At 43.5% G+C, this 22258-nt stretch overlaps 1 protein-coding gene across 1 annotated transcript in view; it reads right to left on the bottom strand.

Moving 5' to 3' along the window:
• COL6A3 (collagen type VI alpha 3 chain) overlaps positions 1-21962 on the bottom strand; it is a 56297-nt gene extending 34335 nt beyond the window's left edge. Inside the window, exons 1-9 of the mRNA XM_054380876.1 lie at positions 21875-21962; positions 20320-20937; positions 15819-16421; positions 10639-11241; positions 7230-7829; positions 5378-5944; positions 5135-5137; positions 2067-2684; positions 406-1005 (exon numbers count right to left, since the gene is read on the bottom strand). Of these exons, the coding sequence (XP_054236851.1) occupies positions 406-1005; positions 2067-2684; positions 5135-5137; positions 5378-5944; positions 7230-7829; positions 10639-11241; positions 15819-16421; positions 20320-20937; positions 21875-21962 (4300 nt within the window). The remainder of the gene's footprint in view (positions 1-405; positions 1006-2066; positions 2685-5134; positions 5138-5377; positions 5945-7229; positions 7830-10638; positions 11242-15818; positions 16422-20319; positions 20938-21874) is intronic.
• Between the last annotated feature and the right edge of the window lie 296 nt (positions 21963-22258).

Below are 22258 nucleotides of genomic sequence, written 5' to 3'. Positions count from 1 at the left end.
AGTCTGACAAATATTTGAAGTATGCATTACCCAGAGTCTTATCTGTTTCATTCATTAGCATTCTTGTCTGGATTTATCAATGTTTGCAGCTTCATTCTGCTCCAGACTTACATCTCTTTCCTAGAGAGATGCTAAATGGGAATAGGCAACTGTACACATTGTGGTGTTTGACTTGAAAATCAAAACATATTTCAGTATGTGCCATGAAAACTGTGAATTATAATGTATTTAGATGCTTGGGTAGAATTCCTAGAAGTTTCCTTCTAAAACTGTACGTGTGTTATACCTTTGCTTTGAACTAAGGAAACCTCTGTTGTTAGAGAATGGATGGAAAGTGAGTTACACATCTGGGCAATATTTACATGCATAGCAATCCAGAGGCAGTTGGTGCTGAGAGAGCCTTACCTACAGGGGGCTGCACGTCTCCCAGCAGCCGTCTGATTTGGTCCACAGTCAGCGTTTCAATAGGAGTCAGCAGCTTCTGCTCAAGGCTGGGCAGTTCCTGGAAGCTGGAAACTTGGAATACATAATCAGGACTAAGGGAAATCTGTACCATCTCCTCGGGCTCCATGTTCTTTGCTACCACCATAGGTGCCACCCCAACTTGTTTGACTTGGAGCGATGGGTACTCTAAGTCATCGTCAGACTTGCGGGAGGAGAGGACGATCAAAAACTGCGGGACGCCCTCCTCTATGCGGCTTCCGGAGGGCCGTGTGAAGATGGTCTTTGCCACAAACTCAAGGGCCTCCCCCACATTCACCTGCTGGCCACCCTGTGGCCTCAGCTGTCTCACGGCACTCTGCACCTCGTCTTTCGTGGAGTGGGCGTTAAGCAGGAACTCCACACGGGGATGCTCACTGAACTGGACCACAGAAACCCTGGTGGTGTCAAAGCCCACATCCAGATTGTTCACTATTTGCTCGATGAGATTGCGGATGAGGTAGAACTCCTGGGCAGCGTAGCGGGAGCCGTCAACCATGAACACCACATCCCTCTTGACACCCGCTGCAGGAAAAAAGGCAGCAGTCAGGAGATACGTCAGGCATTGCCTATGGAGAACAGCAAAGCTCCTTATCTACCTCACTGGCCCATGCATTTGTCTGTGTTGCCTGTGATATCGTCTGGGAACCCCAGCAGGATGTCTGGGTTCAACCCAGTGAGAGGACTAGTCTGCTAGGCACATTCCCAGGCAATGCAAGAACAGCAAATTCCAGAGTAAATGAACAAAGAGAAAGCAGTGGGAACATGCAACAATAATTCCTTGTGGGAACATAAGGAAACGTAATCCTTACTCAGGGCAGGTTACCAGGCAGGCTGGGGGCCATGCCACAGTATGCCACAATTTTATACTTAGCACCATTCTTCTTTCTCTGGCTTTGTCCTTTAGGAAAGCTTATAGCCTATCATTGTTTCAGCTTCTACCTTTCGAGGATGACTTTTTGCTTGCTAATAATGTTTTCTATAATGGTAATTCAGGGCAGAGCCAGAATTCTTTCAGAATATCACACTGATAAGTGGGGATGAAGGAGAGCTGTCTGTCTCTGAAGGGATGAGACAGACCGAGTAGGATGGGACTGTTCTGGAGTGGGTACCCTTCATTCCAGGCATATGCCAGCTGGATTTCATTCCAAGTGAGACCAGAAATGGGAAGTCTGGTCATTTTCCTGATGCTCACTTCCAGTTTCCCTTCCCTCAGTGAATGAACATGGTGAATGTAAGACACATCGGCCAGTCTAATATTCAGCATAATGCTGACCTTGATTTATAGCATTGTGTAGGTGTCCCTAAAAGCCATCAACTTAAAATAAGATTAAGTCTATAGCATTCATTTTGTGGGTCTTCCATGCGTATACAACATGGATCACCTTGAGGGACAGGACTTAAAGTTGATTCATCTTAATTACATGGGTCCTACCAACTCTAAGTGCATCAATGGCAAGACTAAGACAGACTTGGAGTCTTATCCATGACTGTCTTTGTTTATCTCTGTTTGTGTTGCAACTATGATGTTATTAAACATCATATTTTGCCACTGGCTCTCAGTGCAGACACAAACGTCTTCTCACCTGGGCTGGGTGATGTAAAAACCAGATCAGGGGCAAGTGTCTCTATCTCTTTCTTGGTCAGTCGGATGACTCTGTTCGAGACGACCTGCTGCACGGTATCCAGCTGGCTGAAGTCAGGCACAGCGATAGCAAAATCTGGGAGGAAGGAAATCGTCTGCAGCTCTGTGATATCAGCATTTCCAATCCCAATGCCAAAAGGCACTGTACCACTTGTCTTCAGGACCACCGAGGGCCTCCTCACATCATCTTGGGACCGGTCAGCAGTCAACAGAATCAGGAACTGTGGGACACCCTCTGCTATCCTGCTGCCGCTTGACACCGTGAAGACATTCTTGATGAGATAGTCAAGAGCTGCTCCAGTGTTCAGAGGAGATCCTCCCATAACCTTCAGCTCCTGGATGGCATTGATGAGATCTGCTTTGTCTTCGTGGGTGTCGAGTAAGAACTCAGGTTGTATGACATTGCTGTACTGTGCGACAGCGACACGGACCTTGTCACGACCAATATCCAGGCTTTCAACAACTCTTTGGACAAAGCTCTTCAGCAGTGGGAAACCTCTTCTGACGCCATCTGAGCCATCAATTAGAAACACCACATCCTTCTTCTCACCTCTGTCATCTATTGTTTGAGACAAGCAAGGGAATGGTGGAATAAGTGAGATTCTCTTTTGCAGTGATTATTATTCTCTGCGCACATTGAACCAAAGGAATAGAAAAGCCCAGAGAGGGAAAAGCGAGGTGTCAGGATGGGTGGTTTGGTTCCTTTGCCAATAGATGTGATTGCTGATGAAGAAGCAGATGGGTGGAAGTTGGTGGAAACAGCAGTGCAATGCATATTGTGCCTTACCCACCAAGTCATAGAATCATAGCCCCACAGGAAATAGGGTGCCAAGGTACTCTGGGTGCCATCTCCTACCTGAGACTAGAAGCCATCTGCTGACAATTGGGCTGGGAAGCTTTGCAATATGCAATAAGAGTCTGGGACATCAGGGGTCTTCAGAGAAAACTGAGTTTCTGAACAAAATGGCATATTGCAGAGAGGGTGCTCACTGGGAGCCAATGAAGAGAGGGAGAGAAAAGCTTTTCTGAAGCATCACTGAGCTTTGAAATAAGTACTCCTGCACATGCCCAGACAAAAATTTGCTAGAAAGGACATCCAACTGAAAATGCTGACATGCTTTTCTAAAATGTTAAATGTTGGGGGTTTTTTGACATTTTTACTATCTCCAAGCATAGAAAAATGCTAATTGTGACCAAACTTTTGTGTCTTGTTTTTCTAAAATCAAGACTATGAAATGTCAAAGACCAGAGAACTGTTGACACAGTATGGACTAACAGAATTGCAGAGCTTCAGCTGAACCAAGCAGAAAACATCAGTGCTTCTCAAACACAGCAACTGATGGGTGGCATCACCAAAAGTGTCTTTGGCTTGTTTATAGCAGGGTCAAGCAGGGCAAGCAGGAACATGACCTGCCCCTCTGGAGAAAATCTTCAATATCTGCTTGCAGATGCTAGATATAGGAGGAATTAACAAGGGCAGATGAAGTCCTAATGCAAACTTCAGATCAAGTTTATTATTTAAGAAGGATGTTGGAAAATTGGTGAGTTAATGCACAATACTGGAATATTAATACAGCTTGTATTGAGAAAATCAGGTCAGAGGAGGGGGCAGACACTGCCTGGTGCATCTTAGCTTCCTACACTTCCTCTAAAGTTCAGGAGCAAAGAAAGACAGTTTTATCAAAAGTCTTTGTGTAGCAGGTAAAGAAGAAAAAAGTAAGGCCATTCTTATGAGGTGGCTCTCTGTTAGCCAAGAATAGTGGGAAAAGTAGGAGGATGTGGCTGCTTGTGAGGAATTAGAAAAATTATTCACAGTACTTGATGTTCAAAGGCATCCAAAATGATCTTGACAAGGCAGAAGCGATTTGAAAAGGGAGGATGCAATTCAAGAGCAGTAGTGGCACTAGTCTAACATTGAGGCAGAAGCTGCACAAATATGGGAAGGATAATGACTTTACACAAAAAGGGTGTACACACACACAGACTTTACAACAAAAAAAGAGATGACCAGGGAACACCACTGTTATGCTCTGGTCATTTGGAGCAGGCTGACATTGGAGACATAAGGGTGAGATGGTAGAAAACCTAGAAGACCTACAGGGAAAGGTAGAATTAGCTGAGTACACAAGCTGGTGACACAAGGACCGAGACAAGATGTACATGGCAAGTTTGAAGTAAATGGAAGGCTGTCACACAAAAAAACAGAAATTAGTTGACATCTGTATCCTTATTGAGTTGAAGGCTTAAATTCTGACTAGTAAGGCAGAGGTTTGACATTAAGGAAAAACATTTACTGATATAGATAAAAGCAATTGAAGAGATTGATTATGGAGGCTGGGAAATGTCCTCCATTGAAGGGTTTTCAGAACAGATTAGACCAATGTCAATTGGTTCTGGACAAGAAGATCCTGTTGTGGACAAAGGTATGTAGCAGATGGCACCCTGAGATCCCTTCCACCTCTATTTCTTCTTAATGCTTCTATGATTCTAAGTCCATCTGCACAGGACTTCTAGAGAGAGATGATGTAGATGTTAACTGCACTTTTCCTCAGCCCCACTTGCTGTTAGAAGGCAGGTTAGTTCTCAAAGTAGGGCCACCTCAGGAAATCACACAGCTGGATATGCACAATTTCCAGTACCACAGTGTGAATTTATAGTTACAGCTGCATGATTCTTCTAATTATATTTTTATTTTATTATTCAATTAATCCATACTCATCTACTCAGCTTGTAAAGGTAATTCAGTCAAGAGCATCTAATTTATTGGTGAGTAGGTAAAAAATGTAGAAACTGCTGCCACATCTCGTAAGAAATAATAGAGCAAGAGCGAATCTGGTGTGCTACAGTGCTCCTTGCTCCCTACCACTCCTCCAAAAAAGGGAGGATGGAAAGAAAATTCAAGATAAGCCTTTATTGGCTTCTTCTAACCCTTGCCCAGCACTGCACATCAATTTATGCAAGATCTCTGAGGCAACAACTCTGTTATTTCAGGTTTGTACCAAGTTTTACACACTGGTAACAGCTCCTACTGCAGCTCTTGCAACTGAACAAGAAGGCTTTTGCTTACTCATTTTCACAAATCTATTTGGACTTCAGTGCTTTGCTGGAGCAGGGTCTGACCAGAGGAAAAACTACAACAGCAGTTCCTAATCATTCTAAGCATCACCAGACCCAACTTCCCTAGTTACCAAACTGAGGGAGGCATGTAAGGTGTGTCTTTCAGCCTCTTGGAAACTCTAGCGGTGCCTGTACCTGTTGGCTGATGTTGAATAGTTTTCAACAGGTTGACTATGTTTGGCTGAAGCTCTGAAATCTGAGGGAGGGAGTCAACATTCAGAATGAATTGAGGAGCATAAACAATCTTTTCCAGCTCAACAAGGTCAGCATTTTTGGCTCTGATAGCAAAGGTCACAACTCCAGCTTGTTTCAGAGCATCTGATGGTTGTTCCACATCATCAGTTGATCTCCCAGCAGCAAGGAGGACCAAAAACTGAGGAACTCCTTCTTCAATCCTACTTCCAGCTTCCTTCACAAATAACCTCCTTATAGCTTCATCAAGAGCAGCTCCAATATTAAGTTGTTTCCCAGTTTTTATCTTCATCCTTTTCACTTTCAGAAGCATGTCTTGCTTAGACGGCAGTTCAGCAAAGTCAAATTCAACTTGGATGGTGTCACTGAATTGAGCCAGAGCTACTCGCGTGGCGTCGGAACCCACATTCAGGTCAGAAATGACTTTGTGTACAAAGTCCCGGACAGCAGGAAAGGTACCCAACAGGTTGGCTGAGCCGTCAATCAGGAATAAAATATCTTTCTTGCTTTCTAGAATAAATTCACAAATGAAAAGAGAAGGGGGGGGGGGAAGATGTGAAGGCATTTTTCTTCTTAAATGTCATCCTAGAAATGTCTCTGCAACTTAGCTGGGTTTCAATATGCAAAGCAAGTTATTTTCATTTACTAAAGTATTCAAGGGCTACCTGACTAAATGGTACCTCTCTTTTTTTTTTTTCAATATGAGGAAGAAGGGGAAACAAGGACACATCTCTCCTAAGACTCAATAAAATCATGCACCAGATAGTCATATCATATATTGTATCACATCATATCCATCATATCATAAATTGGCTGATTCAGACTAGGCCACAGACATTTATAGTCTAACAATAGGCCGATAATACAGTCATGTAGTACAACAGCAACGGGTGGTGGGTTCTCTTTCTGTTCAAATGCTCAGTAGACAACAAATAGACATTAGTTCATGCATACATGCACACACTAAGCATTTTCTATATTCTCTTCAAGTATTTCTCCCAGTTGCATCACAAGGAGCATCTAAATCCGTAGGCGAGTTATGACTTTAGGAGGAGAGAAAGTCCTTTACCTCTTTCCATTCTAAGCCCTTTTAATCTCATTGGCTATCCAAAGCAGACCCAAGCATCTCATATCTGTCTTAACATCTTTCATGCTAATCTTAGTGATCTCCTGGTTTTTCTTGTGTCTTCATATGCACATAGCCACAATAAGGGCATTAGTAAGAAAACCCCTGTTTTAAAAGGGCTAAACTTGTCAGCAGTTTTTGGGTTTGATGCTGAAAGGCATCTTTGAATATCTGGAGTCAAATTCAGCCTCTGTGACAGCCTGCTAACAGCACTTTGCCAAAATTGACGTGGGGAAGTATTTGGTCACCTGTACTGCACTAGACTTCTGCTCCTCTGTGCTCTTTGGCACAACTTTAACTTTTCCACACCACTCCTTTTGGCCAAAAGAATATGGTCCCATTGCCTAAGCTAGCATAGCCAATGAATTTACAGGTTGTGATAATATTATGGAAACAGAAAGGGAACACCTGAGTATGTGACTGGTGGGCATAGACTTGCTTGGATCCTCCTTCAGTCATGACCAGACAAAAGACTTAAAATTTTGCTGTCTTTTAACTGTGCTAGCGACGGCTTGATCAAAACCAGCCATCTATTGATGGTTAAGCACAGCCCTAACCACTTAGATGACTGAGGATGCTTTGAACTGATACGAAGCTGTACATTGGGAGCAAACAATCAAGAGAAATAAGATTAATTTAGCATTCAACATGAAGGAAGGTATATATTACCTGTTGGGGTGAGTGGAACCTCTTCCACACCTCCACTAACATAGGTTGTTATAGGCTTATTTAACTCCTGGGGTAAAGCTGTCAGACCACTGAAATCATCCATAAAATACACCATTCTTGGATTAAAGGCAATCTGTTCAAGTTCTGCCTTATCTGCACTCCTAACTCCAACAGCAAAAGTCAGCACTCCAGCCCGAGCTAATTCATTGGAAACTTGCAAGAAGGGGTCGGCAGACCTCCCTGCCATCACCAGGACTAGGACCTGCGGCACTTGGTCATTTATTCTGCTCCCACCAGCTTCCGTGAAGTGATTCGAAAGCACAAAGTTCAGTGCAGAGCCAGTGTTCAGCACTGACCCCCCCTTGGGCCTCAGCTGCCCCAGACGTTGGATTATGTCTGGTTTGGTTTGGTAGGAGTATAGGGAGAACTCCGTGTTAGGAGTGTCGCTAAATTGCACTAAGCCAACTCGGATTTTGTCACTGCCGACATCAAGGTAGTTAACTAGGGTGGCAACAAAGTCACGCACATAGGGGAAGTTGGCATTTCCGACGTTGAGTGATCCATCCAAAAGAAAGATGATATCCCTTTTGGTTACTTGAACTGCAGTAGAGCACAGAAAATAACATGAGACATCACAGAAAACAAACAGGAAATTTTTTTCATGTGTGCATACAGCATATGCTGTACACGCATGGACACCTGGTTAGGAGGAAGAGGGGAGAAAAAGACAAGAGGTATGGTCAGCACAGTGGTGACAAGGACATTGCTGGAAGTGACTGAATTGGGCAGGGAAGATTTCTGACTCATATCGAAAAGACTTTTAAATGGTAGGTTTATCAACAGGGCTCAGCCTCTGTCATGGAAGATGTTTTCAATGGCTTGTAATGCCAGCATTGCATGCTCTGGGCCAGGTCCTTAGCTCACAAAAGGCAACTTCATTCATTTTGGTGGAGCAAGGCTGAATTATGCCTACAGACATGTTGCTTATCTGCAAGTCACCACACATTTACCTGGAGCTTGCCAACAAATCTTTAGGAAACATTTCTGCTCTCTGGCACCTCAAGTGTGCTTTTTACACCAAGTACTATCACCCCCTTATTAAGCAATCCCCTGTTCCACAGGGATGCTCCTACACGTCCCTAGATGTACAGAAGCATGTCCTGCCCTGCAGTGACTTTCCTGGTCATGCTGTGCAGCCAGCACAGTGTCTGTGTTTGGCCCATGGCACAGAGTTAGGCTCCACTTGCCTGGGAAAAAAACTTCTGCCAAGTAATGAATTTGGTTGGTATTTTAAGTGGGTATTACAAATAGCTGTAATTAATAGATTTAGAAAAGCTGGTCCAGACAAGGCTGCAGCTGCTGCCTGAGACACTTGCCTTTTTGACAACTGCATTTGATGTCTGCAATTATAGACACCCACTTTATGGGATGTTGAATGGGGAGAAATTTCCCACTCTTGGCAGTAACCAGACAGTGCTTGACTCCTTTTTTAAGGTTAAATCCTTCCTAGGTTTTCTCCCAGCATCTAAGCCCCAAGACACAGACCTGCAATATCCTCTCAAAGTTTTTTATATAATATCATCCTGAGTTTTTTGCTCTAAACATGTCATATCCAGATGACAGAGCAAAATGGTGACACTTTAAATAAGGTCTCAGAGAATCAATGAGTGAGCGAATCCAATCCATCTTCCCTGGATGGCTTCCTCTAAATAAGGTATTTGAGAATATATTTATGACCATTTCTAATTCTGTTTATTATCTTTGAATTTAAAGCATTTACCTATAGCTATGTGACTATATTCACCCATGTCTCTAGCTTGCTTTAACCCATAAGCTTGCTGTCCTATATATAAAACATAAAAAATACTAAGATAATTAAAACCAAAAGTGAGAAAGGGGCTCTTTGGAATACAGACATTGCTTTCAGATTTTACAGATTGTTTTCTGTATTTTTAACTTTTCCTAGAAAACTACTATTCAAGGCCCAGGGTGAGAAAACATCTAGCTGAAGTATAACAAACTGCCCAGGATCAAGATCAGTTATGTTACTAATCATAGTCATTTTATGGAGCAGGATATGGTTACTTGCTTATTGTGCATGTGAGCAGCTGTGAGTACAGTAGAGCAAAAGGACTGGGAAAAAAGAAAAGCTGTATGAATGGGCTTTAAAGAACAAGAACATTTAGGAACATTTTTAATTTACATTGAAAAATAAAAATGTCAGGTTTGGTGTATAGCCATGCAAAACTGTATTAGCAGGAAACACGATCTGAACAAAAAGCTCATTAAATGCTAAGTGTCATGATATTCATCTTAATTAAGGACAAGTATGGGCAAATTGATTTTAAAATGTCTGTTCTGCATGTAAATCAGTCATAGACTTTAATTTGTCAAGGACCATTTTCAAAAACTCTGCTTCTTTTGCGCTGGGGTTTATAGTTTTAAATTAGTTGGAGAAACTAGAAAAAATATGAACATGGTCCAACGCCCACTTAAGCCAATGGTAACCTTACTATTGACATTACTGGGAGTTGGAAGTAGTCCTATTTATCTAACTTTTATATGTCATGCGACAGAAATGCAAAGTTCAAACAAGATCTAGTGTAACATTAATTCGACTTCCACCACCTCTATTGGGAAGAAATCCTGATAAATCTGGTATAAAACCTCTGTGCAGCAAGAAATGCTCCTGAAATGCAGGGGAAACAGCCTCAAAAGACACAGCTCTAGCACCTGGATTGCTTCCAGGGTCTGCTGATGTCAATGGCAAGACCAAGTAAAAAGAATCTGCTGGCTTCATGGGGCTTTGGATCATCTTCTAAACAGATCAAATTAAAGTCAACACTGCAATAGTCTTGTATGCCTCTTAGGACTTGAGCTGAGTATATGATAAGAAAACTAAAATATGTTCTTAAATAAGTTTCAGTCTGGCAGTGTCAGGCTAGCTTCCTCTGAACATCACCTTGAACGAACTTGCTTATTTCTTTACACTGGGAAGAAACTTTCAAGCTTTCTTGGGCAAATATCCACTATGTATGATTTTCAAACTGAGGAAGAGATTCAGAGTGTGTTCTGTTTGTAGGTTACACAAACCATAAGTGAGAGAAAAAGCCTCCACTGAATGACTCCAGTACCTAACTAGCAAAGCACATCTTCCACATCCAGAACTTTACATGTTGGTGATAAATATGGAGTGGGATGAAAATCTTCAGGAAGGAATGACACAGCTGCAACAACCACCAACACCACTACCAAATTCATTGATCTGTTCATGTACATTTTGCAAATCAAAGAAACAACATTTAGCTGTGCTTGATGTCTTTCTCCTCCTTAGCTCTATATGTCATAGAATAAGAGCTGACAAAGGTATAAAGAATGCCTCCTTAATTAGAAAAAGATCATTAATTACCTGGTGGTGGTTCTTGGATAATCAGTCCTCCAGAGAGTGTCCGGATAGGTGAAAGCACCTCAGGAAGAATGGCTTGCATGAACTGAAGGCGGAAGTCATTTGGGTTGAACACAAAATCTCTCTCATGGGCAATTTCTTGAAGTTCTGCCAGGTCGGCGTTTCTCGACCCAATGGCAAGGATCACAATCCTATTCCTTTTCATCTCTGCTGCAGCTTGCTCAACGGCATCCCTGGACTTACCACCAGTGATGAGCACCAGCATGGGGAGCACCCCTTCCTCCATCCTGCACCCGGCAGCACTGGTGAAGAAGTTTTGCCTCACAAAGTCCAGTGCTGAGCCGGTGTTGAGTGCTGTACCACCCATGGGCTTCATTCTCTTCACATTAGCCATCACATCCTTTCTGCTCTGGTGAGTGTTAAAATAAAACTCTGGCTTCACAGTGTCTGCGTACTGTGCCACCGCCACTTGGATCAGGTCAGGTCCAACCTCCAGCCTTTGGACAATTTTGGCAACGAAATCACGAACTGAGTTAAAGGAGGGAGTCCCCAGAGCAGTGGAGCCATCTATCAGGAAGACTATATCCTTCTTGTTCACTTCAATAACTGCAAGTAACACACAGACATCATGTTAGCAGACGTCTTCACCACACTGAGTGCATGAATTCTACATCAACAGTTCAGCAACATTTAGGACTTCTTGTGTGCTTGAAGTACACCTTTAAAAGAGCCCTGCTTTCAAAACATGATTATTTTTTAAGTTCTAGCAGAGGGCTAATAAGAAATCTGACTGAATGTTTCCCCTTTAGAAAACAGAGGAAAGTTGAAGAGTTGTAAGAAGTGTGTTGTTTGTATAAGTTAATATTAAAATGCATGTACTTGTCAGAACAAGAAAGCAACAAAGGCAGTCAGAGAAACCTTGGCATATAGCTGGCACATGAGATAAAACAAGTAGGCAACGCTCCCTTTATTTGCAGCGGAGCCATCTGAATCATGACAGAGTGTAGTTTGGTCTCAGAAGGATTAGGTTTCCAAGAGCAATGACACCAGTAAAGAACAGTCTCCACATACCTGGACTTTGAGTTTTCATATCCTACATCTTATTCCTTATCTAACAAAAACAAGTTATGTTTTTTCTTGGCACAGTCAGCCCAGTCATGGAAGAGCTGAATTATATTCTGGTTGCCATGTCCATAACACAATGGGTCGCCTAGGCTGTAATCTCTGAAGCTTTACAATTGACAATGGCATAGAACACAGAGCAAGGAGACACAGTTAGCTTTACAGTTCCCTGGCTAAGTTTGAAGGAAGAAAGTTAAGGAGGCAAAAACACCTATTGTGCAGCATTGGAACCAAAGCACCATCACATTTACTGTAGCAAATCACACCAAAACCCAGTAAATATTAACAAGAACAATACCATTGTGCTAAAAGCATTATACACTATCATCACGGGGGATAACGCTATCTTTTAGACAAACCCACTCACATCATCAGCTCCCTGATTTCATGCCACTGAAGTGAAAAAGGAAACCATAGGTTGCTTCCAAATTATGCTAGAGCATTACAAATCATTGTGTTACTGTAGGGTGTCTTCAAATCACCTACCCACCTAAGAGCTCCTGAGATGGAGTCAATACTGAGGGTGGCAGGACCATAATCTCCTTAGCTCACTGCTATGCCCAGTGCACAGCCTGGGGGAAGAGGAGACCCAGTTTTGTGAGGATCTCACACCCCTCAGGGCAAGTGGTAGCAAACACTCTCTTTTCCTGCCTGGGTGGAAAAGGGTAGCCCCTCAGCCCGTTGGGGCTTCTCTGCATGGAGGCTATTTACTTTGGACTTGAATAAAGAACAAAGCTTTGGCTGCAGCACTCCTTGGCCAGACACCAGCTGGCTATGAAAAGCAGTGGTTTCAAAGGCCGATCTCTGTCAGGTTTCTCATTATGGGTGAATGCCATGAGAATGAGCTACTCCGACAAGTGATTTAGAGCTGGAGATGACATCTGCAACTCGGCTGTCCCCTCAGACCCTGGGAGATCTGCCTTCACCAGCAAGTGTGAGTCTTTGCAAAAGCCTCTGCAGAGTCTTGCTGGAAATTTATTAGGGACCAGTTGTCAAAATTGAAGCTTAAAATAGCCTGCCATGGTGCTATAGGACACAAAATGATGAGAACCCGTACAAAGCGAATATGGTAGTACCCTCCTTCAGCCACAGCCTCACATGAGCTGCCCATGGTTTGCATTTGACTGCCCAGGCTGTGAAAAGAGAGCTACTCACAAAACAATGAGGATTTCTCTGAATGATCCCTTTCCCCAAGGCATGATTTCCAGCACTCATCCCCCTAGCCAGATTTGTTTCCTTGTCAGTTACTACAAGGAAGAGAGGGCTGAAAACAGGAAACTTTCCAAATGATAACAAGGGCTGAAGTCTGTTCTTTGTATCACCCAGGAAAGGTGTCCAAAGCACTTCCTTAGCTTGTCCTTAGCAGCTAGATACCCAAAAATGGAGACCCTGGAAACTTTTGACTTTATATAGAAGTTTGTGGGAAACATCAAAGGGGCTTTACAAAGATGAGGGAGGCTGGTAAGGAATAGCTCCATGTGCTACTTGTTCCTCTTGCACCTCTAAAATCATGCAGTGTGTTTCCTTAGAGAAGAGGAATGTGAGAACTGAAACCAAAACCCAGAGGAAGAAATACCCCACAGTGCTCATTTCAATGAGCACAATTAGAACAAAAGCGTTCAAGCAAGGCTGTACACATCTCATAGGGTCTGATCTTAGAATCATAGGAAGTTTTTCATTGGAAGAGACCTTTAAAGGTCTTCTAGTCCAACCCTCCTGCAGTGATCAGGGACATCTTTGACTAGATCAGGTTGCTCAGTTCTGTCCAACCTGACGTGGTATGTTTCCAGGGACAGGAAACTACCTCTCTGGGCAACTTAAGCCGGTGTTTTATCACCCTCCTTATAAAAAAATTCTTCCTTAGGTCTAGTCTAAATCTCCCCTCTTTTAGTTTAAAATCATTACCCTTTGTCCTGTGACAACAAGCCCTGCTAAGACTGTCTCCATCTTTCTTATAGACTCCTTTTTAAGTAATGAAAGGTTTCAACAAGGTCTCCCCAGAGCCTTCTCCTTTCCCAGTTGAAAACCCATGACTATTTCAGCTTGTCCTCACAGAAGTTGAGATGTGTTCCAGCCCTTTGATCATTTTTGGTGACCTTCTCTGGACCCACTCTAACAGGTCCATATTTTTCTTGTGCTGAGGACTCCAGAGCTGGACGCAGTACTACAGGTGGAGTCTTACCAGATCCCAGTAAATCTGAAAGTCTCCCTGGAATTGCAAAATATTTGGGATCAAAGCATTAGATTTTTGACACTAAAACTTGGGAATGTTGGAGGAAAGTATCAATGTTGAACCTAGCCCTGCATAGTTCCCTCCTCAATGGTATCTCAGCTATCTTTTGTGAAGCATCTCATCTAATTTAATCCACAGTAGTTGGACCAGAGGGGAGAAAAGCACTTTGAGACACCCATTCATCGCAGGACTGGCTGACAGCCAGAGACCCAAAGTGAAGTGAGGTGACTTCAGAATTTCACAGGAACACTTAGTACCTCATGGAGTCTGGCATCCATTTTGGACTGTGATGTGTCCCCCAAATCTGCACTGTAAACATCCAAGGCACTGATGTGAGTCAAGCAGACCAATTAAAATTAATTTCCATGGATGCTCGGGAAAGGAAATTCCCTAAAGATCCTTAGCAAATACCCACTTCTCCATTTGGTACATCCATCTCTAGGTAATTGCACAGGCTGATGCTACTGGAAGACCTTCTACAAATAAGCTGGCATTTTAAGTGAAAAATGAAACTAAATGCACCAACATTTTTAATTTTGCCATTCCAACTGTTAAAATTCAGAGCGGGAGAAAGAGAGGTTTTTCCACTGAGTTGCATGAGTCCTGGCATGCACATATTCCAGCTAGACACACGTACTTCAGTTTATTTAGCTAAATGTAGTTCACGTGCTACAAGCAAAAGTTCATGTTCTTTCCTGGAATAATCAAGGCAAGGTCATAAAATGATCTTTTAAGCAAGTACCTCCCTTTGATTTGAGCCACTGGAAAGCAACCATGTTTAGACATAGATCAGTGAAGACATCTGGAATGTAGTTTTATGTGTCAACATACATCATGAGTTGAACAGTGTGTACAGAACTCCAGATTGGCACTTGGATGCCGAAAGTGCTGGTTGCATTAAACTCCCTGGTAATGAAGTGCAGCAGCTCCAGCCTGGCCTTTTCCAGGCGGCTCTGAAATACGACGTATTGTGTCTTTCATAAAGCCTCTCTATCAGCAAATTTAAGTTAGTCATAAAAGCATAGAGCAAGAAACTCACAAGCACCTACCTGCTCCACAGATCCAGATAGTCATTATTCTACTGCACTCAAGCTAACAGTAGTTGAGAAACTATGTCAGTGAGGACTTGGGAGTGACAAAGTGACCTAGGTGGAATACTGACCCAGATGTTTCCCATCGTCTCTTGGAAAGCTGCAAACTTTCTCAGCTTACGGATTTAAGGGAACTATATGTTATCAGGGCAGGGATTTCACTTCAGAAGTAAGGGTTGGTTTACTTTTCAACTCAGCATCAGAGGAATTTTACCCTTTACCCCAGAATAGAGCACAGCTTCAGCGAAGTGTGGAATTGTACTGTTTTAGCAAGCTGGTAATTTCAACTCTGTGAAACAGGGATCCGTTTATCCTTCCTGTTAGCTTCCACAGCCAAATTTCATTCTCATGACACTTTCAACTGACATAAAATGTAAGCTTCTGCAACATAAATGTTTCCAGAACAGGCAACACTGCAATGTTTACCCCTAGGGAGCTTAGATACCCCAAAAAGGATTATATGAGTTTTTTATATACTCTGCTGGAGTCCTTTAAAAGCCCATGCCATGCCTGTTACTGACTCATGGTTTTCAAAAGATAACTCACTGGGCAAACGAGATTCTGCATATTAGCTGCAGGACTCTTGTCTTTCCCATTGTTTCTCCACAAGCAGATCAGAGAAATGCATTGCAAAAATAATTTTCAAAAAATAATAACTAAAATAAATATGTTTTTAAAGCGTGCAAAAGCTCGTTTATCCATCGATTCATCGACATGCAGCAGAAAGGCATACATACCTTCAGTCACAATGGTTGGGGCCTCTAACAAAATGAGCCTTTGGGACACTCCAACAATGTTGGGCAGTAATAAGTCTCGAAGAGCATCAAGGTTACGGATATCCAGAGCAGTAAATGCGAAGCTTCCGTCAGTAGCAATCTGCTGCAGCTCTGCACTGTCAGCATTCAGGACCCCAATGCTAAATGAAAATATACTAGCTTGCTTCACTGCCAACAAGCCCTCTCGGATATCATCACTAGACTCTCCACCACTTATCAGTACTAAAATCTGCGGCACCGCTTCCTCTATCCTGCTGCCTCCTGCCTGGGTGAAGAGGTTCTCCACCACAAACTCCAGTGCCGCACCGGTGTTTGCTTCCTCGCCACCGCGGAAGCTGAGTGCCTTCACGGCATCCAGAACCTCCGCTTTTGTGGAGTAGCTGTTCAGAGCGAACTCAGTTCTGGGTTGATCACTATACTGCACCACCCCAATGTGTATTTGCTGAGCTCCAACTCTGAGGCTTTCAATCAAATTTACAAGGAAATCGCGCATGGCTTCAAAATTGACACTTCCGATGTTGTTTGATCCGTCAATAAGGAAAATAAGGTCAGCAGACTCTTGAGCTTTAAAAAAAAGAAATGCAAAAGGTGAAAGCATTAAAATGGGTGATTACATGCAGTTGTACAGTGTTCTGACATGTTTCTTGGAAAACCAGTAAGAAACACGAAAATGAGAAAACAAAACATGTTCACTGAGGAGGTGATGTTTGCCTCTTAGTTCTGCATTCTGATTGAATACAACCTCCCAGACCTATCCCAGTAGCATCCACCACCCATCAAGAGATGGTCTGAGCAGAGGCAACCTGAGCTGGTAGCTGCAGTTACCAGCAGGGGGTCAGTGTTATGGGCAGGTGAGGAGAAACCTTGGCAAATACAATTTTGGAAACCTACATCCATTCCATGAGTGGCCAGTCTGCTTAAACAGAGCCACCCTGAAGATAGCTGATGAGGACAGTACATTTCACAGGCATTTTTCCTCATTGCAATGTCTTTTCTTTTCTTTTCTTTTTTCTTTTTTTTTTTTTTTTGAGGGAGATTGGAGAAAAATTCCACTGGTTTTGGGATGTGGAAATTTTCAAAATTTTCAGCCTCTCTGTTGCACTTCTGCTCCTTTGCTGGTTAAAAACAGAAGCTGAATATGTTGGCTTCTCCCACCATGAAGGATTCTTATTTGAAATGCATTTGTTAGAAATAATTGAAAGGGTTTTGATTATTATTCTGGCACTGTTACTCTTTCACTAGATGCTAGCATGTACCTGATGGTATTTGTCCAGCAAGCTGACTCACACAATTGTCAACGTGTGCCACGCAAAAATGGTTTTGTTGTTGCTATTTTGCACAAAGATGCATTGCTTATGGAGAGAGGGGTCTGGTCTGGATTTTTCATATGGATATTCAATCAAGGAATGCAGAATCAGGTTAAAACAGGGTGATGAAATCAGTCATGACACAATTATCCAACTCTATATGTTGTGACCACACTGAGATGATTGCAAGCATCTGTTGAGAATATACACACACCAAACAAAACTTTTCTATGGCATTAACATGGTTGCTATGGGGGAAGCTTTTTCACTGTGAGACTTACCAAAGCAGACCCCAAATGCTCTGGTGTCTGCTGCCACTCCTTTTGCTCAGTTAAATTTACCATCACATCACCAAGAGCTGTATGCATGCAAAAAAAAGGGGAGGGCAATGACCCCAAAGCATGCTCAGATGTTTCCATGCCACTATTATCCAATTTTGTTAAGAAATTAAATTTCAGACTATTTGTGAATGAAGGCTAAGCAGCATTTGGAAATCCCACCCAGCTCTCAAATTTGAAAGCTGAAGGAGAAACCAGTACCAAAACTGGCATATCATTTATCAAGGCCAAACATAAATCTGCTGACTTGGTTATTAACCAGCAGTGGCAATATATTTTTTTTTCCTTGGCCTGTTTAGTTATTTTTCTAGTAAACAATTTTTATACATCACAAATGCCACCAAGTGTGGTAGTTTTAAGGCTGTGCCTTTAACCACACCACAACACCAAGAGATTCAAATAATGCCACAATTTGGGTGACAAAGGAGAATGTCTCCAGGGCAATCATGGCTTGCCTGGGCTGCCTTAACAGCCAGCACTGGCTTGGAGAATATTGACATAGTTCAGAATTGCAAAGGGCTCCAGGATTTGTATTTCTGTTCAGTCAAAATTTAGGGGTGTTTAGGATTGTCTTTACTGTGCCTTTTTCAGTTGAGTTTAAACATTCTACTTCATCACATAAATGAAAAGGAAATCTTGAAGTGGTTGTGCCCAGTGCTGCTTTAGATACCTTGGACATCTTTTTGAGCAACAAGATTTCAGACACGAGTGGGTGTCGGCACAGCAGCATGGGTCACTCCCACAAGAGACAAGATAGCTACAAACCAGATGTGTTGGATAATTTGTCATCACTGTAAAAAAAACCTTGTAACTTCAGTGCACGTTTATGGAACGAGCTGGTGCTGGAGAACAAATAAAAGCATGCTTGTTACACAACTAAGCAAGGAAGGTCAGATGAGACAGACAGCTAAGATTTAATGAACACATCAGGGCAAACTTGAGGATGACTTTCATACTTACTCTAGTCAGCTCAGGGGGCTGCCACAGACCAGCAAATTTGGGATTCTACACTGGAATTACTGTGGGACTGTTTTGGTTTGTTTGGGTTTTTTGGTTTTTTGTTTGGTTGGTTGGTTGTTCTTTTTTTTTTACAGTTCTTATTCATATTAGGGCTCATTTCTAGCATAACATCCATGGTGGTTTTATACATTTTAGTGCTACACGGAGTTATCAGCTGAATAGATACTTCTTAAACTCTTATGCAAATAGTTATTTGCACCACACTTTGCACACTGTTGTCATCCAAAATTTAGGATCTGTCACATCTTTGTCCATGTTTAATGGCACTCTGTAGATCATCCATTCAAGTCACATAAAGGGAAAATTACAAAAGTAGCATTACAATAAATTCGTGTTATAAGGGGAGGAAGATGTTTTCAAAAAATATCTTTGAATAGAAATGAACTCGGAAATGCATGACATACATAAAGCAGAAATGTACCCTTAAAGCTTTTAAAGAAATGTCTGTGACTCTAGATGTTTATATACTATGGGGTTGTCCCACTGGAATGTCCCAGCCAGCCACCAAAGACCAATTCCCCTAATGATTTCAACAGGGAAGCACTGGGGTCCTTCACGGTGAAGGTTGCTGAACAGCCACAGCAGTTCTGCCAGCAGGTTGGGTATAACATTTGTCTTCCACATACATTGACACGATTTTCTTAGCTGGTTAACCTTACATCATCTTTCTGGGGCAGCTGCTTTTCTTCCCTGTGCCTGTGGCTTTCACATGATCTGGGTATTTGCCCTGTCAAGCACTTTGCACAACACAAACACGTGTGAGCACAGCCTTTTGGTGCTGCTCGGTGGTGTCATGCAGTGATGGAGAGCACCCCGTGGGGCTGGCGTGAGGGTTAATCAGGCAAGACAACACAGGGGGATTAATGTTACGCTGCCTCATTACACTGCCGTTTGCCTTACATCACCCCACGAGCTGTTGACCTTCAGATGGAGTCTCAGGAATAAAAAGAAAGGTTTGATCTCTGGGACTTCTGTTTTGAAACACAACAAAGCTGTTCAGAAGGCCCTTTCCACGCTGAAATTTCATAAACAGAGAAGGGGTGAAGGAAGTGTCATTTTTTTCCAGGCAAGTTGGGCCCCCAGCTTGTGGTCAGTGCAGATCTGTTGAAGTCAACATGGTTTGCAGGGAGGTTTCAGTTACAGAAAAGGTCCAGCACTCCAGCAAGTGGAAGCCATCAGCTTGCAGAGAAGGTATTTTGGTGGCATCGCAAAAAAAGACTCTCCAACCACACACCTTCTCCAAGTGGATGAGGAGAGAGCCTAAGGGCCAGCTCAGGGATGAGGTTTCAGTGGAGTTCTCCACTGAACTGCTTTTTCTGTCTTCAGACAACAATGTGACTTTCTGGAGCAGCATATTACCTATCTCCCCCACCAGCTGCAAAGGGACATCCCAAGTGGTGTCCTTGCAGACAGCAGTGACCTCCTTGGTCTTCAGAGGGTTATCAGTCAGGACCTCAAAGGGTGGCTATCACAGCTGGTGTGTTCATCTCCTCTGTCTCTGCCTTAGGAGTGGATAAGATGGGGCAATTTAATAACCCTGCAGAGTTCCCTACTTCTGCAATCGCATGCTGTGGGCACAAAAGCATGGCCATCATGGGCTGCTGCCCGTCCAAGGGCTCCTGTACTACCTCCTTGCAGCTCTGCATGATCAATAGATACAACACCAGGGCCACACGCTTCAAACCTTTGTTTTTAAACCTCTGAAGGTCCATCTCAGTCGCGCCCTTACAAAGGCTTTAAACAGCGCAAGGCCAGCAGACACCAAGCCGATGGGAGCCATCAGCAGTCGGCCATTACCTGTGATGTCTTTAACCAGTCCTTTGGCCCCAGCCTGTTCTGGAGGCATGGATGAACGGACACTTGCCACTAAATCTCCAACTATGTCGTGCAGAACAGTAAAATTCTCTAGGTTGAAAAGGTGCAGGCCGAAGGGTTCGCTGGCTATTTCCTTTAACTCCCCTTCCACTGCATCCTGCACGCCGACCGCAAACATGTTTACATGGCCGGACTTAAGGACAGATGATGGCAGAGACACATCATCCCGGGAGCGGCCGTCCGTTAAGACTATAATAACCTGGGGGACGCCTTCACCAGCTCTGCTTCCAGCAGCTTCAGTGAGGTGGTTCTCGATTAGGTACTCTAATCCTTTTCCAGTCTCGGTGTCTCCCCCCACGTACGACATGTTGGCAATATGGGACAGGACGTCTCGGGTAGAGGGGTAGGTATTTAACTGGAACTCTGTGTGGGGGTTTCCGCTGAACTGGACCAGGGCAAAGCGAAAATCATTGCCTCCCACATCTAAAGCTTTTACAACATCATACAGAAACTCTCGAACGAGTTGGAAATGTTCCTTCCCAATGCTCCAAGAGGAATCCACTAGAAATATTATATCAGCCACAGCAACGGTTTTGACAGCTTTAAAAAAACAGATGGAGGTTTAGGGTTTTCTATCAGTCAGAGTAAGCATGCCTCCTCCTCACCCAAATGACCGATGGCCTCTTTGCGTGGTGAAAGTGAAGCTTAGCTTCTCTTTATTGCCCAAAGCAAAATGAGCAGTGCTGAGGAAAAACCAGGCAGCCATCAGTGCTCCATCAGCGTTACCACAGGCACTTGGGGACAAGAAGGGCAGCATGTGAACTGCTCTTCCCATAGGGGAAGAGACCAGATGCTTTTCCCCTTCCAGACCTTCAGCACATGGGTTTGGATGCCAGCCCTGAGCCAGACAAAGACACCTGAAACTTCACATGTGAATTTGGGCACGCTCTGCTTCGAATCACCCATAGTCTCCTATGCTTCTTTTTGCTGGCTCAGGGCTTTGGTGGCCCTGTGGCAGTGCTGAAGGAAGAAAGAGCTGCCCAGTTTAAGCAGCCTAGGTGCCGGCATGAGTTTTCCATATTCTTCCTGCTGCTAACACCCTCCACACCACCAGCTACAGTCCCAAAGACACCAGTGCCTCCTCTTAAAAAAACCCAAGCAGCCTTTCTGCAGGCCAGTGGCAGTGTTTGTCTTGCTGCAAAATGCCCTACTACACATGCAAGGAGGGTAAAACAGCTCTGCCCAGGGCAAAACCATCTCAGAGTCATCCTGGGTGCATGTTCTGCACCTCTGTCCCCCGCAGAGCATCCTCAGAGGCACGCCACCAGCCAGCAACATGCTCAGGAAAGGCACCACGCACATTGGCCAAAGTTGGGGGTCCAAAAGGACCCTCAGCCAAGTGGGAGCTGAGGAGCAGAAGGTAAATCACAACCTACCATCAACATGCAAGCTAAAAACCAAATGGTGCAAACGCATCGGTGCAAACTAGTGGCATGTTTGTACAGTGGCCAAGTCAAGTAAAGCAGCCTGGTCTTACCTGCTTGCTGCTGGCCATGGACCAAGTGAAAGCCTGAGATAAGGAGGCAAAACATTGCCACGGAGGGCAAATGTCGATGTTTCCTCATTTTCATCTTTTATTTGAGTTTTCCTTTTATTCTTTTTGTTTCAAAGCACCCAATGTGAGACCTAGGGGAGAAAAAGGAGGGAGAGTGAGGAACAGCAGCAGTGCTGGCCAGGCACAGCTGGAGCACAAGATAGAAAAGCCAGACCACATGGCTTTGCAGTGCTTTGTGGCATTCTAGCAGGAAAAAAGTATTTTCATGCTGGACCAAGTCAGCTTTGTAGCAAGCATTTCTTGGAATAGGAATCATTACTCACAGAATTGGTATTTAATCACTCCTGTGGATTTAGATGGCTTTCC

This window comes from Indicator indicator, chromosome 5, assembly GCF_027791375.1.
Source record: "Indicator indicator isolate 239-I01 chromosome 5, UM_Iind_1.1, whole genome shotgun sequence".
NCBI lineage: Eukaryota > Metazoa > Chordata > Aves > Piciformes > Indicatoridae > Indicator > Indicator indicator.
This window is presented reverse-complemented; position numbering and strand designations above follow the sequence as displayed.